Consider the following 16130-nt stretch of genomic DNA (forward strand, 5'->3'; position numbering starts at 1 on the left):
TATGGAATGATTACCATTGACTCTTGATAGTCTGACACACACAATAATCGAACATGGCACCTACTTAAATTTTTGTAATTAATGTATACTGTAGGCCTAAAACTTGTATTTTTAGAAATGTAGGTGGACTTAAATTGTAATTTACTATAGTATGTGAACGCTGAATGATTTGCATTTTTATATCAATATTTTGTTCTTGTTTATTTTATACCATTGAAAATCTAAGAACATATCTTTATCATCATAAATATAACAACATTTTCGGTAATCCAACATCCGAGTCAACTGTATAAATTTATGAAATTATCAACATATATGCCACATGATCATTGGTGGTAGAAGACAGCACACACACACAGTTGGAAACAATAACCAATAAAAAAAAACAAATAATAGGCTATAATCAATCATTCTCTGGAGAAAATATTTACTAATCAGAAGTTTTACCAAGAAATGATTGTTAGATCTATAACAAAATCACATAACCAACCACACACTGGGACCGAAGGACGTTACTAGCGAAATCTGTGATTGGAGTGCTTAGAAGTTGAAATTGAAGAGGGTAAAGTTTTAATGGCGGATATTGTTTTTCTGCTTAATTTGTTTCATTGAGTAATTTCTCTTCATCCATGTATTGCAAGATCTACTTAAACCGTGGATATAGATCTAGATCTAGTCCTACCAATTCTACCATGTACTTACTTGAATAGGGACCCTGTCACAGGTTTACAGGTTCCGTTCCTGCAGTTCACATTATGACAAGCGTCGTATTGTTGACATTCGTTCCCTGTGTAGCCTTCCGGGCAATCACAGGTGAAGGAGCCAGTGTCCCCAGCGATGCACTGACCGTTGTTCTTACAGGGCTGCAAGAAGCAAGGGTCTTGTTTCTCGCAGCGTTGACCAGAGGTACCCGGAGGGCACTGCAACATGACAGTGTAGAAGTTTTGAGAGGTAGTAAATGCATGAATATAAAACGTATTTTTCATAGTAGGCTTATTATTTGGTATGCCTTTTCTAATGTGGCAAAATATGTAGGTCACAGCTGGGGTTGCGTAGCTACAGGAAATACTGCATTCCTCATTAATCTTCGGACTCAAAGATTTCATGTTCAAACGTGAATGATAGGGAGTGGTTGGGAGCGTGTTCAGTCAGGGCCGGCCTTTGTGTAACAAAAACTAAAGAACTTATAATAGATTTTAGAAAGAAAAAACAAACTATACGTGAACTGCAAATAAACACTACATCTATAGAACAAGTAAAGGCATATAAATATCTAGGCGTTATCATCAACAACAAGCTTTCATGGGAAGACCACCTTGGAACTCTGACAAAGAAAACAGCCCAGCGACTCTTTTTTCTATACAAACTCAACAGTTTTAAATTAAACAAGAAGATCCTTGAGACATTTTACGGCGCAACTGTACAAAATCTGCTAACATACGGAATAAGTTGTTGGCAAGGCAACGCCTCATCTAAACTGTTGCAACGTCTAGAAAACATCATTAAAAAAGCATCAAAAATTACACTCACAACATTACCACATTTAAAGGAACTTTTTGAACAAACGTGCCTAAGAAAAATCGAAAAAATCTTGGAAGACAACGGCCACCCGCTCCATCAGAACTACGCCAGGTCGTCGCGAAGTGGGCGACTGCTGTCAATCAAAACAAGAACGGAGCGGTACAAAAACTCGTTCGTACCTCACTCGGTCAGACTCTATCACCGCCACTCATTGATCAGGGAACATGGAATGCACCAAGATACCTGTGTGTAGTCGCTGAATGAACTCTTTACGTTGTGTCTGTTGTATTTATGTGTATGTTTCTGTTGTGTTGTCTTTATATGATAAACGAGTCCTTGTAATCACAACAAATTTCCGTAAGGATCAATAAAGCAGTCTTAGTCTTAGTCTTAGTCTTAGTCTTACAAATTGCGGGTCCCAAGTTAATAGATGCTTGCGAGGCCCCTCTTCTTATTGTTTTTACATTACAACTATTATTATTTATATAGATCCATTATAACAACATTTATTATACAACATGCATAGGAAGCAACTCAAGCCCTATAGCCTATAGGCGCCAATAGCTTAACTAAATTAAGTTGCGTCAATCGTAATATACACCGAATATGACAAACCTATAAGTCCTACATCTTTAAAAGCCTGTTACAAGAGCCTGGTAGTGATATGATAGGCCTAAATGTAAATTGGGGGTCTCTGTCAGACGCAGGGCTTAATTAGGAGTAGTCGGTCAAATCGGCTAAAGGCCGGCCCCGTGTAGAGCACAATGAGAGGTATTTTAATAAAAACATTAAATTATGTTTAATTTGCATATCTTATTAAGACACTATCTATGGCTTTATGATTCTGAAAGTCTGGAGTGCGCTCCCCCAAGGAAGTAAGGCGTTAAGTATATTTTCTCAAGAGACAAAAATCTGTACTATTTGTTTATTAATTACAAAGCCATATTTTGGCATTTATCAAATAAAAATGACAATTACCCAAAGTAAAAAAAAATAATTAAGGAACGTTGTTTCATTTTTTAGCTCGGTCCTTTCAGAACGGAAAACGTTTTCACGGGAGTCGTCTGCAACCAGATCGACTCCAATTTACGACATTTTCAATGCGTCTCCACTTAGGCGATTCTATGAGACTTTCTCATGTCATAGCGGTCGAATTTCTCCGATATGCTGTGCATCGTTCTGTTTACGACTTTTTTGCGTGACAAAAACAGACCCCGTACAAAACGACTTGCTCAGCATGAAGATAATGCTTAGGCGGTAACAGACATACATGCTCTATGTGTACATCCTATGTCCATAGAATGTTGACATTATCAGCTAAACATGCCCCCTTCCTATCATAACTTGACTTTGGTTTTGATTTTTCTACTAGGATGAATAGTGAACTACAGGCGTGTGGAGAATGCATTTCTCCAAGTCAAAATCAAGGGAAATTCTTCACTGCCCCTTTCGAACAAAAAAAAAATTGAAATCACGATATCCATAGGATAACAAAAAATATTATTATGATGTTTACATTTTTACACTTGATTTTTTCACCCTTTCTACTGATCTAATCGTCATCAAATTTAGCATACAAGGTCATGCTTGATGACAATAAAAATCAATTAAAAAATCAACCAATTAGTTAAAGATAATCAATTATTCGTAATTCATTTTGTTTTTATTTATATAGAAAATGTACTAACTAAGCTAAAGGAACATATGTCGTGGGTGGTATGTAAACAATAGCACTACACACCTATGTGAATTCTCTTGGCAAATGGTAAAGCCAAAGAGTGACACACGTAAGTTCAAGGTTTGGTTCAAATCCCTTCCTTCTAACAGTTACGTTCGAGTAGCAATGGTGGTTCGACAATGGTTGTAAAAGTTTAAGTTAAAATGTTTTAATTTACGCATTTTTACAAAACTTACATCAATTCACTCTGTCTGTCTATCTGTTTGGTAAAAGTTCGTACAAGCTATTTCTACCAAATCCATTCTCGGATCAAGTTGAAACTTTGCACAATTATTCATTGCTATAGACAAGACATGAATTAATTAAAAAATTAATCAATTAGTCAATTAATTACTGGTTATTAATTATTTTGTTGGACACCGACAAGGGAAATTAATCCTTTGGCATTCACAGATGGGGCTATATATGAATGTTTTGTCCAATTACATAATTGATCACGCTATTACTCCCACACCCATCTTTGGATCAAGTTGAAACTTTAAACTATTTATTGTACCTAACAAAACATGAACCAATATAAAAAAAATAAAATGTATTATTAGTCAATTAATTGTTGTTAATTAATTGTTTTGTTAATATCAAATAAGGGAAATAACTTCTACATTATTGAGAGATATAGTAATAAATGCGGAGTTCCTTCCTCTAGATAATTAAGCTTTTTTTGTTTTTATTAAAGAAAATTATCTTTTGCTTGTTTTTAATTGCTACTTTTTAATGTGTTTTAATCTAAGCGTTGTGTTTAAACACATTGTTTACTATTCATTATTTTGCTTCGTAAACAAACGTACAAAGTTCACAAAGGGCAAGAAATTGTATTTGATAGGAAATGTATACAAAGTCACACTGCCCAATGCAACGTACGGAGTGTAGTAAACTTATTGGCAGCCTCAGTGAAAACAAAAATAGTATCTATTAAGATATTATCATTTCTACATTCCCTAAAGCAAAAAGTAATACATCTAATCCCAGAGAGACCACAACATGGCCATGATAATATTTAGTAGGCGTAGATTCTTCTATACTTTTATATTTAAGGGGAAGCAACTAAAAATAAAAATCTAAAATGCATTTATCTCAAAAGCGATTTATTGACAGGGTTATGTTCTCCTTAGGCCTGAAACGGTTCGATGGCTAGAAATGAGGCTACCTATTAGTGAACTATCATTAGATCTACTATATTAAGAGTTCACTCTGTGATAGGCATACTTGTATGAACACTAAATCTGGACTTTGGACTAAGCGCAGCGGTTCTCAACCTTTTATGCTCGGCGACCCCTTTTTACAATCCCCCACTCTGCCGCGACCCCCCCCCCGGGCAAACACACACAGCAATAGAAGAATAGACAGAAACAATCTATTTTTTCGATGGTCTTTGGCGACCCCTGGCAAATCGTCAATCGACCCCCAAGGGAGGTCGCGACCCCCACAGGTTGAGAACCCCAGGACTAAGGGCTATTAGTGAGATGGCTATTCGAAAGGTTTCCGTACACGTCCAGAATTGTCCGAACTGAATCCCAACAAAATGTTCAGGCTGGTTACTAACTAAAACGATCCTCACAACTATATTATACCCTACAAAATGTCGTGATCAGCAGACGTATATCACTCACCACACAAAAGTACGTGTCGTTGACTGACACGCAGGTGCCGAAGTACATGCATGGGGAACTCTCTGCACTGCAGGCATCTACGTACTGGCACAGGTTGCCATAGTAACCGCTGTAGCACTGACAGTCAAAGTCCGTGTTGCTGAGACGCTTGCAGCTCCCCCTGCCGGCCGCGCATGGAGACGGAAAACATGGGTCAACCGTCTGCAATGATAATTTAAAATAAATTATTAAATGCACTAGACTTGACTAGACAAACAACCTAGCTTGACTTGGCTTTACTATTGAATTGAGAAGCATAAACCAAACCATTGGGTAAATTACCCAAGTGTTTCAACACTGATGCCACTTACCAAACAGTCTTTGCCCGAGAACCCTGGAAGGCACTGGCATGTATAAACACCATATTGGTTGATAGTACAGGAGCCTTGGTTTGCACACGGTGCGTCGAGACATGCATTATAATACTGACAGTTGTTACCAAAGAAACCTTCGGAACAAGAGCACTCATATTTATTGTGTTCAAGGAACGTACACCTGTGGATAGAAAGATGAATTTTGGTGAGATACCTTTTAAAAGTCTTAGGAGAAGGGAAAACAGAGAATTATATTCACATTCAGGCCATATTTAAACTCTCAGTCAACCCCCCCCCCCCAACGTTCAAAACTCTCTATTGGAATAAACAGATAAGAACTCTGTGGCATTTTACGTCTCGAGAGACGATCTTTTTCCCTTTGCAACTTCTTGAAGAACTGAATACATAAAAACAAAACTTGTAACATATTTTTTTTTTTTTAGAAAAATCAATTCCTCCTTTTTGAAGCTGATAGTATTCTATTAATCTTCCACTATTCAACCCGCGGCGTAGCATACGCCGCTATTTAGTGACGGGTGAACACTTCCTGAAAGACACAGTTGTCCAAATGGGTTGGGTTTGGGCAAATGACTGTGAGCGCATGCCTGGAGAGCTAATCTTTCATTCTATTAACTATTTGTAATACTTAATTATTGCAAGGAGTCTTTCCAATGAGCTTTTTTACAACAATATTTTTCGATAAATAGTTAAGCTAATGATTTCTTCATAAGATGGTGCGTAAAAAGTTCATCTATGTCTATACAATACAAAGAAAGGCTTCTGAAGTCCTGTTTAAAGTAAAAAGACTTTAGCCAAAATTTTTGACAATCATTATGTTTAGAAAAATTAAAAAGGTCAAACCGGAGTTTTCATTGTCTAGCCAATTAGCTTTTTTTTTTTTTTTTTTCAAAAGATATAAATTAACTGTCGAGTTTCTAGGGAAAAAAAGTTGAAGCCGTTTTGAAAATAACCTTTAACCCATTCCATCCCTGAACCCATGAAGAGATTGCAAGCTAAAGTTGTCCCATATCTTTGGCATACTTCTATGGTGGGACTCTGTAATCAGCTGATTGAGAGGACACTTCAAAGGTCTAGCCAAACATCTCCATGATTTGTTTGTTTGCCTTCAAGTTGAAATTTGCATTTCTATCCAATTAGTTGTGATGAAATATTGATGTCATTAACGCTTCTGTGACTTGCAATGTTGATTGGATTTCATTGCTAACTGTAGCAGAAAAATGTGGAAGGTTCTTAATAATAGTGTTGGGATGAAGACGCTTGACTTCCTTACGAAAAACGACTCGAGTACCCCAGAGTAGGCCTAATGTATAGGGATGCCATACACTAAAAGAAAACTTGTGTCATTTTTTCGGGGAAGTGTATAGAATAGAAGTCGGAGAACTGGACGGAACACAATTTTAAAATGCTATGAATGAAAGTTACGAGAGATAACGGATTAACCACTTTTTACATGCTTAGCTTTTAAAATATTGGCTTGGGATGGGATGGGGTTGGGTGGGCATATATAACATTCTTTAGAAACTAAAACTAAATACATAAAAAGCCTCAAAATGTGTTTGTTTCAATGTTTCAGATTTACTTTAAGATTAGTTCAACACACACACACACACAAACAAACAAAAAAAACAGCTTACGTTCCATTTTTGCAAGGGGAGTAAGCACACCAATCTTTGATTGTGCAGTTATCTCCCCGCCAGCCGGGCGAGCAGTTGCAGGAGTAGCTGTCTGGCGTGGTGACTGGGTTACAGGCGCCATTGCCGTTGCAAGGGTTTTTGTAATTGCAGACGAAGAACTGATTTTTGACGCAGTCGTAAGTGTAGCCTGGGGAAAAAAAAGAATCTTATGTTGACAGACATTCGCTTAAACCAGATTAATTAGTTTCGTCTTTTTAATTATCGTCAATAATTAATTAAACTACCCACAGGTACCAGACTATTACTCAGATACTTCCTGACATTTGTAATGAACATACTTTATATAGAAGTGGTTATGGGTATTTAGAATATAAAGATTCAGTAAATGGTTGCAATAGACTGTTACTCAGATACTTCCTGACATTTGTAATGAACATACTTTATATAGAAGTGGTTATGGCTATTTAGAATATAAAGATTCAGTAAATAGATAAGATAGTATGAATTTGATCATTTGGTTTAGATTTTCAAAGATTTTCAGGTCAATGTGATCCAATTAGTTCGATTGGGACATGAAGTTATACTTAAAGAATGATATTTCAATGGGCAGGAGAATCTCTTGCAATATTCAGATACATCTCCACATCAAATCTGATACATAGCGAGTGTGGAGTTTGTGTCTGAGTGTGTGTGTGTGGGGGGGGGGAAGTGTAAGTAGGGAAAGCTGTTACACATAATTCAAGCCTGTAGAAATATATTTAAATACATTTCACCCGGAATCTTAATTTTATGTTGTTTCTGATTGGGAGGGGGGAGCGTGGAATGTGAATGTTTCTCGAGCTTTGTGTATGTGATTTAGTCGAAACCGTCTATGCTAAAAATGTATGTAATAAACTTGAAACTCAAACTGATCACATTGAAGTTAGCTTAAAAGATCCATAAAGAGTTATACATTGATTTCATTTATAACCCACACATACACAAAACTTGCACTCGTTGTATATTTTAATATAAAATAACCAGGCAGCCATCCGTATTGACCGGTGAATACTTGTTCTCTCCCCCACCCCCTCTTGTTTTTTCGTGGGGTGACTATTCACAGAAATAGAGTGATCTTTCCTTTACTTCTTCTTCTCGTCCAAACTCTTAAGCGACGAAGAGAATTATATATATAGACAGATGTTAAAATGTTTTAAATGTTTCGGATGCTACTTCAGAGCTGAAGATAATTTACTTCCTGGTTCAAACCTCCCACAGGACGAACGGGGGATGGCGCGGTATGAACACGTGACCATAGAAACGAACGACGCATGCGCATACTTCACGACCAGACAGACACCCTTAGTTCCTGCTTCTAGTCCACAAGATTTTAAATCAAACATAAATACAACATGAAAAGTTCTCGGGGACCAAGACAATTGTTGCTAATGCCTTGTTCTCACTTCAAGTCGTTAAAGTTAGCGATTGAACCAACAAGGAAATTGAAACTCCAGTGCAATCCAATTTGAAAGCTTTTAAGAACGCGTGAAAGGTAATTGTCTATCAGCCTCTCAATGTGGAGATGTGCTTTAAAAAAAAACAACAAAACATTTTGCGACACCTTCTTGCAAAGACATTCAGGTGGTACATTAGAAAAGAAAATTAAATATCACTGCCGTCAATAACGTGAGACGATTTTAAAATACTCCTTCTTCCCTAGTGCTATTAGAGCATGGAATGGGTTGCCTGAGCTAGCCAGGAAAACCAGTGACTTGGCAGAGTTTAAGTCATTGGTTAATATGCATGACTAAATGCATGACGCGTAATCATCTTCTTTTTTGACCTGACGTCTGTATTATATAAGATAAGATAATTATAGCTAGAGTTGACTTAACCGAAAGATGGTGTTTTCACCACGCTGACCCAGTTATCAAAACTATTTACTGCAAGCAATATTTTAGAGCACTCAAAAAAAGTTATTTGGTTTAATAATGGTTCTCTAGAGATGACAAGTATTCTTGGACGCAACACTCCGGCTAATCAGACCAACCGTTTATTAAGATCGAATCCTTAAGTACCGAATAACATCCCTAATACTGTCAAATCCGTTTAATCGGACCATCTGGTCATTTTGGGCCAATATTATGATCGCCTCCTGATGTGATCCGATTAACTGGATTTTTTTTTCAAATACTATAATTATTCTCATCCTTGAAGCTACGACTCACCTGTGGCAGTCTTGTTGAAGGCCAGGTAAGACTCAACACCATACCAGACATCATTCGATCTGACCTTCACGTGAAAGACGTACTGACCCCCTATCCTGGTGTTGTTTAGGATGAAGCAGGACTCGACCAGGGGCTCCACAGAAGGCAGGAACACATTCCTGTCAAGTCAGAAGGCGTTTAGTATTAACAGTTATTTTTTTTTTTAAATCAAACTTTCATTCATTCTTCAGTAAAAGGTGTTTATACTTATTATAGTTTTCAATTCCCTTTAGGGTGTTTCTATGCTTGCTTCAGGATACAACTATGAGGTCACATGGTCTTAGATCGGTGGTCTCGGATTTTAATCTTGAATGTTTTGGCTATGAGCTTTTTTTTTTTAAAACTATCCCACCAAGGTGCACGGTATGAATTTTTTCTTTCTTATTAGGAAACATAAGCATTGATAATTAAATCATTTAAATCCTGGGCTCCAGGTAGAACCTCTTTACTTTGTTTTGTTTTTACTCTGGGATGTAATGGCTCTTTACTTATGGATATTCTAAGGTTCTTACCATTGGATTCTTTTTTCTTTTCTTTTTTTACCTCTGTTGTTTCTTATTTTGATTTCTGATTTTTCTTTACTAAAAATTATGATGTCTCTTTAATACTTAGAACAATAATATTCATAACTATATTTCCTATGCTCACCGTCTATAAGGTTACTGGCCTGGGTATCTCTAAGTGGCTACTTACTCTTTGAACGATGACTCCACCATAATGTCGTAGCCTTCAAACTGGACACCGGGCATCGGGTTCTTCCAGCACAGGGAGGTGGTGCTGCTGGTGGTTGAGATACAGAAAATGTCTGGCTCTGTGGGAACACAAATATTCGGCTAGATGACCACTGCCTGGACAACAACTGTAGATTAAAACTTGTCCATTCCAAGACGGACTTGTTTGGCTATTATTTTCCGATGATCAGACTCCCAATGTAGATGTTTTATTTTCCTTTTTTTTTCAGTAACATTCATTAAGTAAAGTTTTTAAAAAAGTAAAAATCCCCTTTCGGACCTAGTGGCAGATGATGTAAAGGTTATTTATTTCTATGGCGGATAATCAAAGAGGGCGTCATGTGGCCAGCCTAACCACCCACCGCTTTTACTTTCCCCAACTAATGTTAGGTACCCATTAGAGTTGGGTGGATTCAGGCGCGTCCTAAAAAAAACAAAATTTCAAAATTTCAGTCATTTAAAATATTATCCCAGTGCGGCATTATTATTTACTTATGATCTTTTTAGTGGTTTTCTAATTTGAGAATTGTTTCGAGGTATTTTGGTGGTAGGGGTGCTGTGGTAGGGGTGCTGTGACAGTTCGCGTAACCAAATCCCTCCATTTCTCCCCTGTCAGCAGCTGTTCTAAGCAGGATATTAGTAATTTGATTTGTTAATTAAAATATTTATACCCTGAGTTTTGTTTTGAGAACTCAAATATTGCATTAATAACATCTTTGGGAGACAAAATTGTAGCTTTAAAACTGAAAACTAAACAGCAGACTAGATCTAGACCAGGGGTTCTCAACCTGTGGGTCGCGGCCCCATTAGGGGTCGATTGACGATTTGACAGGGGTCGCCTAAGACCATCGAAAAATGAATTGTTATTGTCTATTCTTCTATTGCTGTATGTGTGTGTGTGTGGGGGGGGTCGCGGCAGGGTGGGGGGGGGGATAGTAAAACGGGTCGCCGAGCCTAAAAGGTTGAGAACCGCTGATCTAGACTTTAGCAGACGAGATGTAAAAAAGGGAGACAATCGTTCTCACGTTTCACCATCAAGATGTCTATCTTGACTTCTGCTGTGCTTGACAGTTGCGGGGATCCCGCGTCCTCTGCCACAACGGTAAAGTTGAGCACCGAGATGTCGGCCGGAACGTTCTGCGTCAGTGAAATCTGGCCAGTGGGTGAGACGCTGACATGCTTGATGGCTTCCTGTGGAACAGCAGGGGAAAAAAAAAGATGAAATCAGAGACAAACTCAGTCTGGGCTGTGACATAGATGTGCGCCATGATATGCTTGATGCCAAGTTAGGAGGGGAAGAAGCTGGCGTTGTGTTTCAAGAAGTGGTGTTTGATAATTTAGATGTTCTCGGGACGAAAAGGAAGCAGATGGGGCAGTAAGAAACAAACTTAAATCCGTGAATCAAAAGTGTAATAAATTACACGAATTACTTTGGGGGAAAAAAATATAAAGAAAAATAATTTGAATTTAAATAGGTCAAATTTAGCATTAAATTTAAGCCCTCATCTCCCTGGATGATAAAAGTGGTCATCAGAGAACCACAATGGACGAACTACATAGTAAATGACCCACACTCTGATGTCACTTGACATTTGTTACAAAATACCAATCATTTAGAGAATTCTGTTTGGATTGTCTTAACGTGGCATCTTATATCTTTAAAGCCCTGAAAGTTTATAAATGCCTCAGAGACCTAATTTATTGCTGTTCAACAACAAGGCGTAATGTAATACTGTTATCTAAGAAACAACAGATGTCACTTGTGTTCATATATCTTTATAGCAATAATAAATTTTTACGAAGAATAGCCGAGCAGGTTTCTGTTTATAGATCTTAGTTTCAATTGATGTTGTTATAACTTTTTTTAAAATTAGAAAATATAGGTTAAGGACTTGAGCTTTTTAACAATTTCAAGAGATGAACAGATCTGGATACTATCATGGTCTCAACATAAGAACTGAGGTTGGCTCAAGGAGATGGGACCTCTCAATAAACGTCACTTAGCTTAGGACGGACCTTGCCAGTGAAGTCGATTCAAAGCCAATCTCCCATTCCTTGTCTCTGGGTCAAGGTTCTCAAGGGACAAGGTCTTAACACTTTGTTGATAATCTACAAAGGAAACCATCTTGAAAAATGTCATATTTAATATATTGCGTAAAGAGAGAAAAGTCCAGCAACTTATTGAAAGTTTCTGCCTTTGTGTTAGGACATGTATGGATCACTCGAGTTTACTGGGTTCTGGGATCTTCAAAGTCTTGGTTGAAAGATGGACATGACGTCACGCTTGTCAGACACTTGAAGTAAACTTCCGTCTTTTGTTTTGTTTCTTGTCTTGACTTGAAACATCTAGTGTGTGTGTGAGAGAGAGTCTCTGTGTGTGTGTGTGTGAGAGAGAGAGAGTCTATGTGTGTGTGTGTGTGTGAGTCTCTCTGTGTGTGTGAGTGAGTCTCTTTGTGTGTGTGTGTGTGAGAGAGAGAGTCTGTGTGTGTGTGTGGGAGTCTGTGTGTGTTTGTGTGTATGAGCGCTCGTTTTTTTATTTCTTTTCACAAAGGTTCTTTTCGCCACTTTCTCCATCCTTTCTTTTTTCCCCTTTCATTCTTTCTCACTCTCTTGTCTCCTCCCACTTCACTCTCTCCCTCCCTCTCTGAATTTCCTTGGAAACAAGTTTATATTAAGGGGAAAAAAAAAACAACGTGTACATGATAACAAAGAACAAACACTCAACTCCCTAATCGTCTGCCGTTCTGTGTCCAGCTCCCTGATACATTACCAGTGGAGCTTTCTCCTACAGGTGACACAAGGTCAGCTTGACATTTTGGACGTTGTCCAGAATTTAAAGATTTTTTTTTTACTTTGAATTTTCACTAATTACGTTAGTGTTTAATGCCTAACATTATATAACTACGACATTCTCCATGTTTAAGGTATAACATTTTAGGATTTTTAACAATATTTAATGCGTAACATTTTATGGTGTGTAGCATTATGCATAAGTACAAGCGTTAACACATGCTTAGCTTTCTGAAATTGCCAACTATAAATTATACCGAAACTTACAAAATTTCTAACATTTATTTTTTAAATCAACAATAAAGAAATTCATCTAAGCCAGTATAGGGAGATTGCTCTATAACCCGCGTTTACCTGATTTTCCGGTAGATTTGGTACGTAAATAGTGAACTGGCTATTATAGTCATCTTCATCTTCGTCTGTCACGGTCAGCTGTCCGATGACGTCTCCAGCTCCGTAGCGGTACACCGGAAACGTGTAGGCGCTCTGGTTGAACTGTGGAGCGTATTTGTTCAGATTGGACACGATAATCCTGATCTGCTTGTAGTCCGCCTGCAAGGAGATGGTAAATGTTGTACTTAATGAACTAATACCTTAAAAGTTTAAGCTACCAAAGTAGAAAAATAGAAACGGTCTAGAGTGACTATAGAGAGCATGTCTAGAGATCTAATCACTATAGATAGAGAGTCAAGTAGTGTCGTGTAGTGTATAAATACAAGGCTTTAGTATTTTAAATAAGTACTATAAAATTATTATTTTTTAAAATCAATACTTTCTTGACGATCAGGAATGTACGTTTGATACATTTTAAGGTTATGTTTTAGCTTAGCATGGGGGCCGACTAGATGCAAAAGGGATATTACTAATTCTCAGTAATAAGAAAAATATAATTGTTAGTTCCCCTTAGTCCCAAAGGAAGAACATTGAGCTTAGGTGGTAAATTACATCAATAATTAATGAAGGGCTGTTACTTTGATCTTAATCAAATCTGTTGTCATCCAGCACGAGTTTATGTGCGAAATTTAAACTCCATAGAACAGGGGTTCTCAACCTGTGGTTCGCGACCCCCTTGGGGGGTCGATTGACGATTTGCCAGGGGTCGGCTAAGACCATCGAAAATATGGATTGTTATTGTCTATTCTTCTATTGCTGTATGTGCGTTAGGGGGGGGGTGGCGGCAGAGTGGGGGATTGTAAAAATGGGTCGCCGAGAATAAAAAGGTTGAGAAACGCTGCGATAGAAGAATGTGATTTTTTAATATGACGTAAAGGAGTTAAAATGGAATTTTAAAAAAAAAAAGGTAACAGTCTATTGCTTGATAGAGTCGAGACTCTAACAATGTTTTAGACATCACACATCGAAACCCTTAAAGAGCTTACAACAACCCCACAAGGAATTCGTGACATATTTTATATTCATCATATTGGAAACGTTGTCCACATTTCCTTATACATTCATTCCTAACATTTTAATTTTTTTTAAAACTTTCCATTAAATTTTCTTATAAAATAGTTCTAGTTTATCAAAATATTTTGGGGGGGGGGGGTGAGACGGGGTGGCTGAGTGCTTAAGCGCTTTGCTTCCGAACCTGGTGTCCTGGTTTCGAAACTCGTTGAGGACTGGGAGTTGGAATTTCGGGATTTTAAGGGCGCCCCTGTGTCCACCCAACTCTAATGGGTACCTGACTTTAGTTGGGTAAAGTAAAGGCGGTTGGTCTTTGTGCTGGTCACATGACACCCTGCTCGTTAACAGTTAGCCAAAAGAAAACGGATGACCTTAACATCGTCTGCCCCATAGATGGCAAGGTCTGACATCATCTGCCCAATTGATCGCAAGGTCTGACACCATCTGCCCCATAGATCGCAAGGTCTGACATCATCTGCCCCAAAGATCGCAAGGTCTGACACCATCTGTCCCATAGATCGCAACGTCTGACACCATCTGCCCCATAGATCGCAACGTCTGACATCATCTGCCCCATAGATCGCACGGTCTAACATCATCTGCCCCATAGATAGCAAGGTCTAACATCATCTGCCCCATAGATCACAAGGTCTGACATCATCTGCCCCATAGATCGCAAGGTCTAACATCATCTGCCCCATAGATCGCAAGGTCTAACATCATCTGCCCCATAGATCGCAAGGTCTGACATCATCTGCCCCATAGATCGCAAGGTCTGACATCATCAGCCCCATAGATCGCAAGGTCTGACATCATCTGCCCCATAGATCGCAAGGTCTAACATCATCTGCCCCATAGATCGCACGGTCTAACATCATCTGCCCCATAGATCGCAAGGTCTAACATCATCTGCCCCATAGATCGCACGGTCTAACATCATCTGCCCCATAGATCGCAAGGTCTAACATCATCTGCCCCATAGATCGCAAGGTCTGAAAGGGAAACTTTTACTTTTTTAATTATATGTTTATCATGAAAAAATAACTTTTAAGTTCTTTGTTACGAACAATGAACTTTATTAATCCTATTACTATAATGGGACGATAGCTCATGGTCATACACATTTACATGTTTGAGGTGTGGCAACTTTAGAAATCCTGACCCAAAGTAACCACCCTTTACAGGGCCGGATATTGGCAGCTCAGACTGTTCAGCTGCCTACGGCTTCACCCTCATAGCCAGAGGTTCAAGCACAAATGAAAACTTCTAAAATTCTAAAACTTTAAAAAACAAATATGTACAATATATATAGTAGCGTTGCCCGAGATTCTGAAAATTAAGGAAGATTGTCATGTTTCACATGGCAAACCCAGTTGCGACCTGCATATTTTTCCACATCGGATGCACAGTATATATATAACAAAGAAGAAAAAAAGGGAGATGTATTTTAAAAGTGTCAATAATTTTATGTTCATCTTATATTAACAAAATGCATTGTCAGAAAAGCCTTCAAAAGAGGGTAGGGGCCTACGCAGAGAAACTGCACATGGCATCCACGAGCTTAAATCTGGCTCTGATTTTCATAGTCCTCAAGAAATGCAGGCTCATAAACGCAATGTGTTAGTGGTCTGTGTAACTGTATCTTGGAAGGTCGTTCTCTCCCTTAGTGTCCTGCCAACTCGGTAAATTAAAAAGTGGTCTTAATTGTTCAGGAGATAGAAACCAGATGTCAGTGGATCCCATTAAGAACACATCGATACAAGATTGAGAAAACGATAGCCGATAATTGATTTTTTTTTTCTCTTTTAAATTCCACAGTGTGACGTGTGGATAAAAAGTAATTACATTAATTCAATGATGATCTGATTACACGTCTTTTCGTATCAATGGTGGTATTGACTATTTTATTTTGTCTGATCATAATAAAGTGTTTAATTGCCAAACGGTCGGATAGGTATAGGCCTGTGCATCTAAGCATTGTTATTTGTGAGTTATATTACTTTATTACATTATCCTGTCAGCATATGGGACACTATGAGATATGGGGTATTAAAAAAAAAAAAGTAAAGTACCCCCTTTCAG

The 16130-nt window shown here is 38.1% G+C and overlaps 1 protein-coding gene across 4 annotated transcripts in view; it reads right to left on the reverse strand.

Annotated features, from left to right (window-relative positions):
* The window catches only part of LOC106068456 (adhesion G protein-coupled receptor E2-like), a 123954-nt gene that overhangs the window by 15486 nt on the left and 92338 nt on the right, over positions 1 to 16130 (reverse strand). For all 4 annotated transcript variants that reach the window (XM_056028169.1, XM_056028171.1, XM_056028168.1 and 1 more), the window contains 8 exons: positions 12999 to 13196; positions 10880 to 11045; positions 9817 to 9934; positions 9085 to 9242; positions 6878 to 7064; positions 5220 to 5403; positions 4870 to 5070; positions 703 to 920 (listed from right to left, as the gene is read on the reverse strand). In XM_056028169.1, coding sequence (XP_055884144.1) covers positions 703 to 920; positions 4870 to 5070; positions 5220 to 5403; positions 6878 to 7064; positions 9085 to 9242; positions 9817 to 9934; positions 10880 to 11045; positions 12999 to 13196 — 1430 coding nt within the window. The remainder of the gene's footprint in view (positions 1 to 702; positions 921 to 4869; positions 5071 to 5219; positions 5404 to 6877; positions 7065 to 9084; positions 9243 to 9816; positions 9935 to 10879; positions 11046 to 12998; positions 13197 to 16130) is intronic.

Source organism: Biomphalaria glabrata, chromosome 4 (assembly GCF_947242115.1).
Source record: "Biomphalaria glabrata chromosome 4, xgBioGlab47.1, whole genome shotgun sequence".
In the NCBI taxonomy this organism is placed as follows: Eukaryota; Metazoa; Mollusca; class Gastropoda; family Planorbidae; genus Biomphalaria; species Biomphalaria glabrata.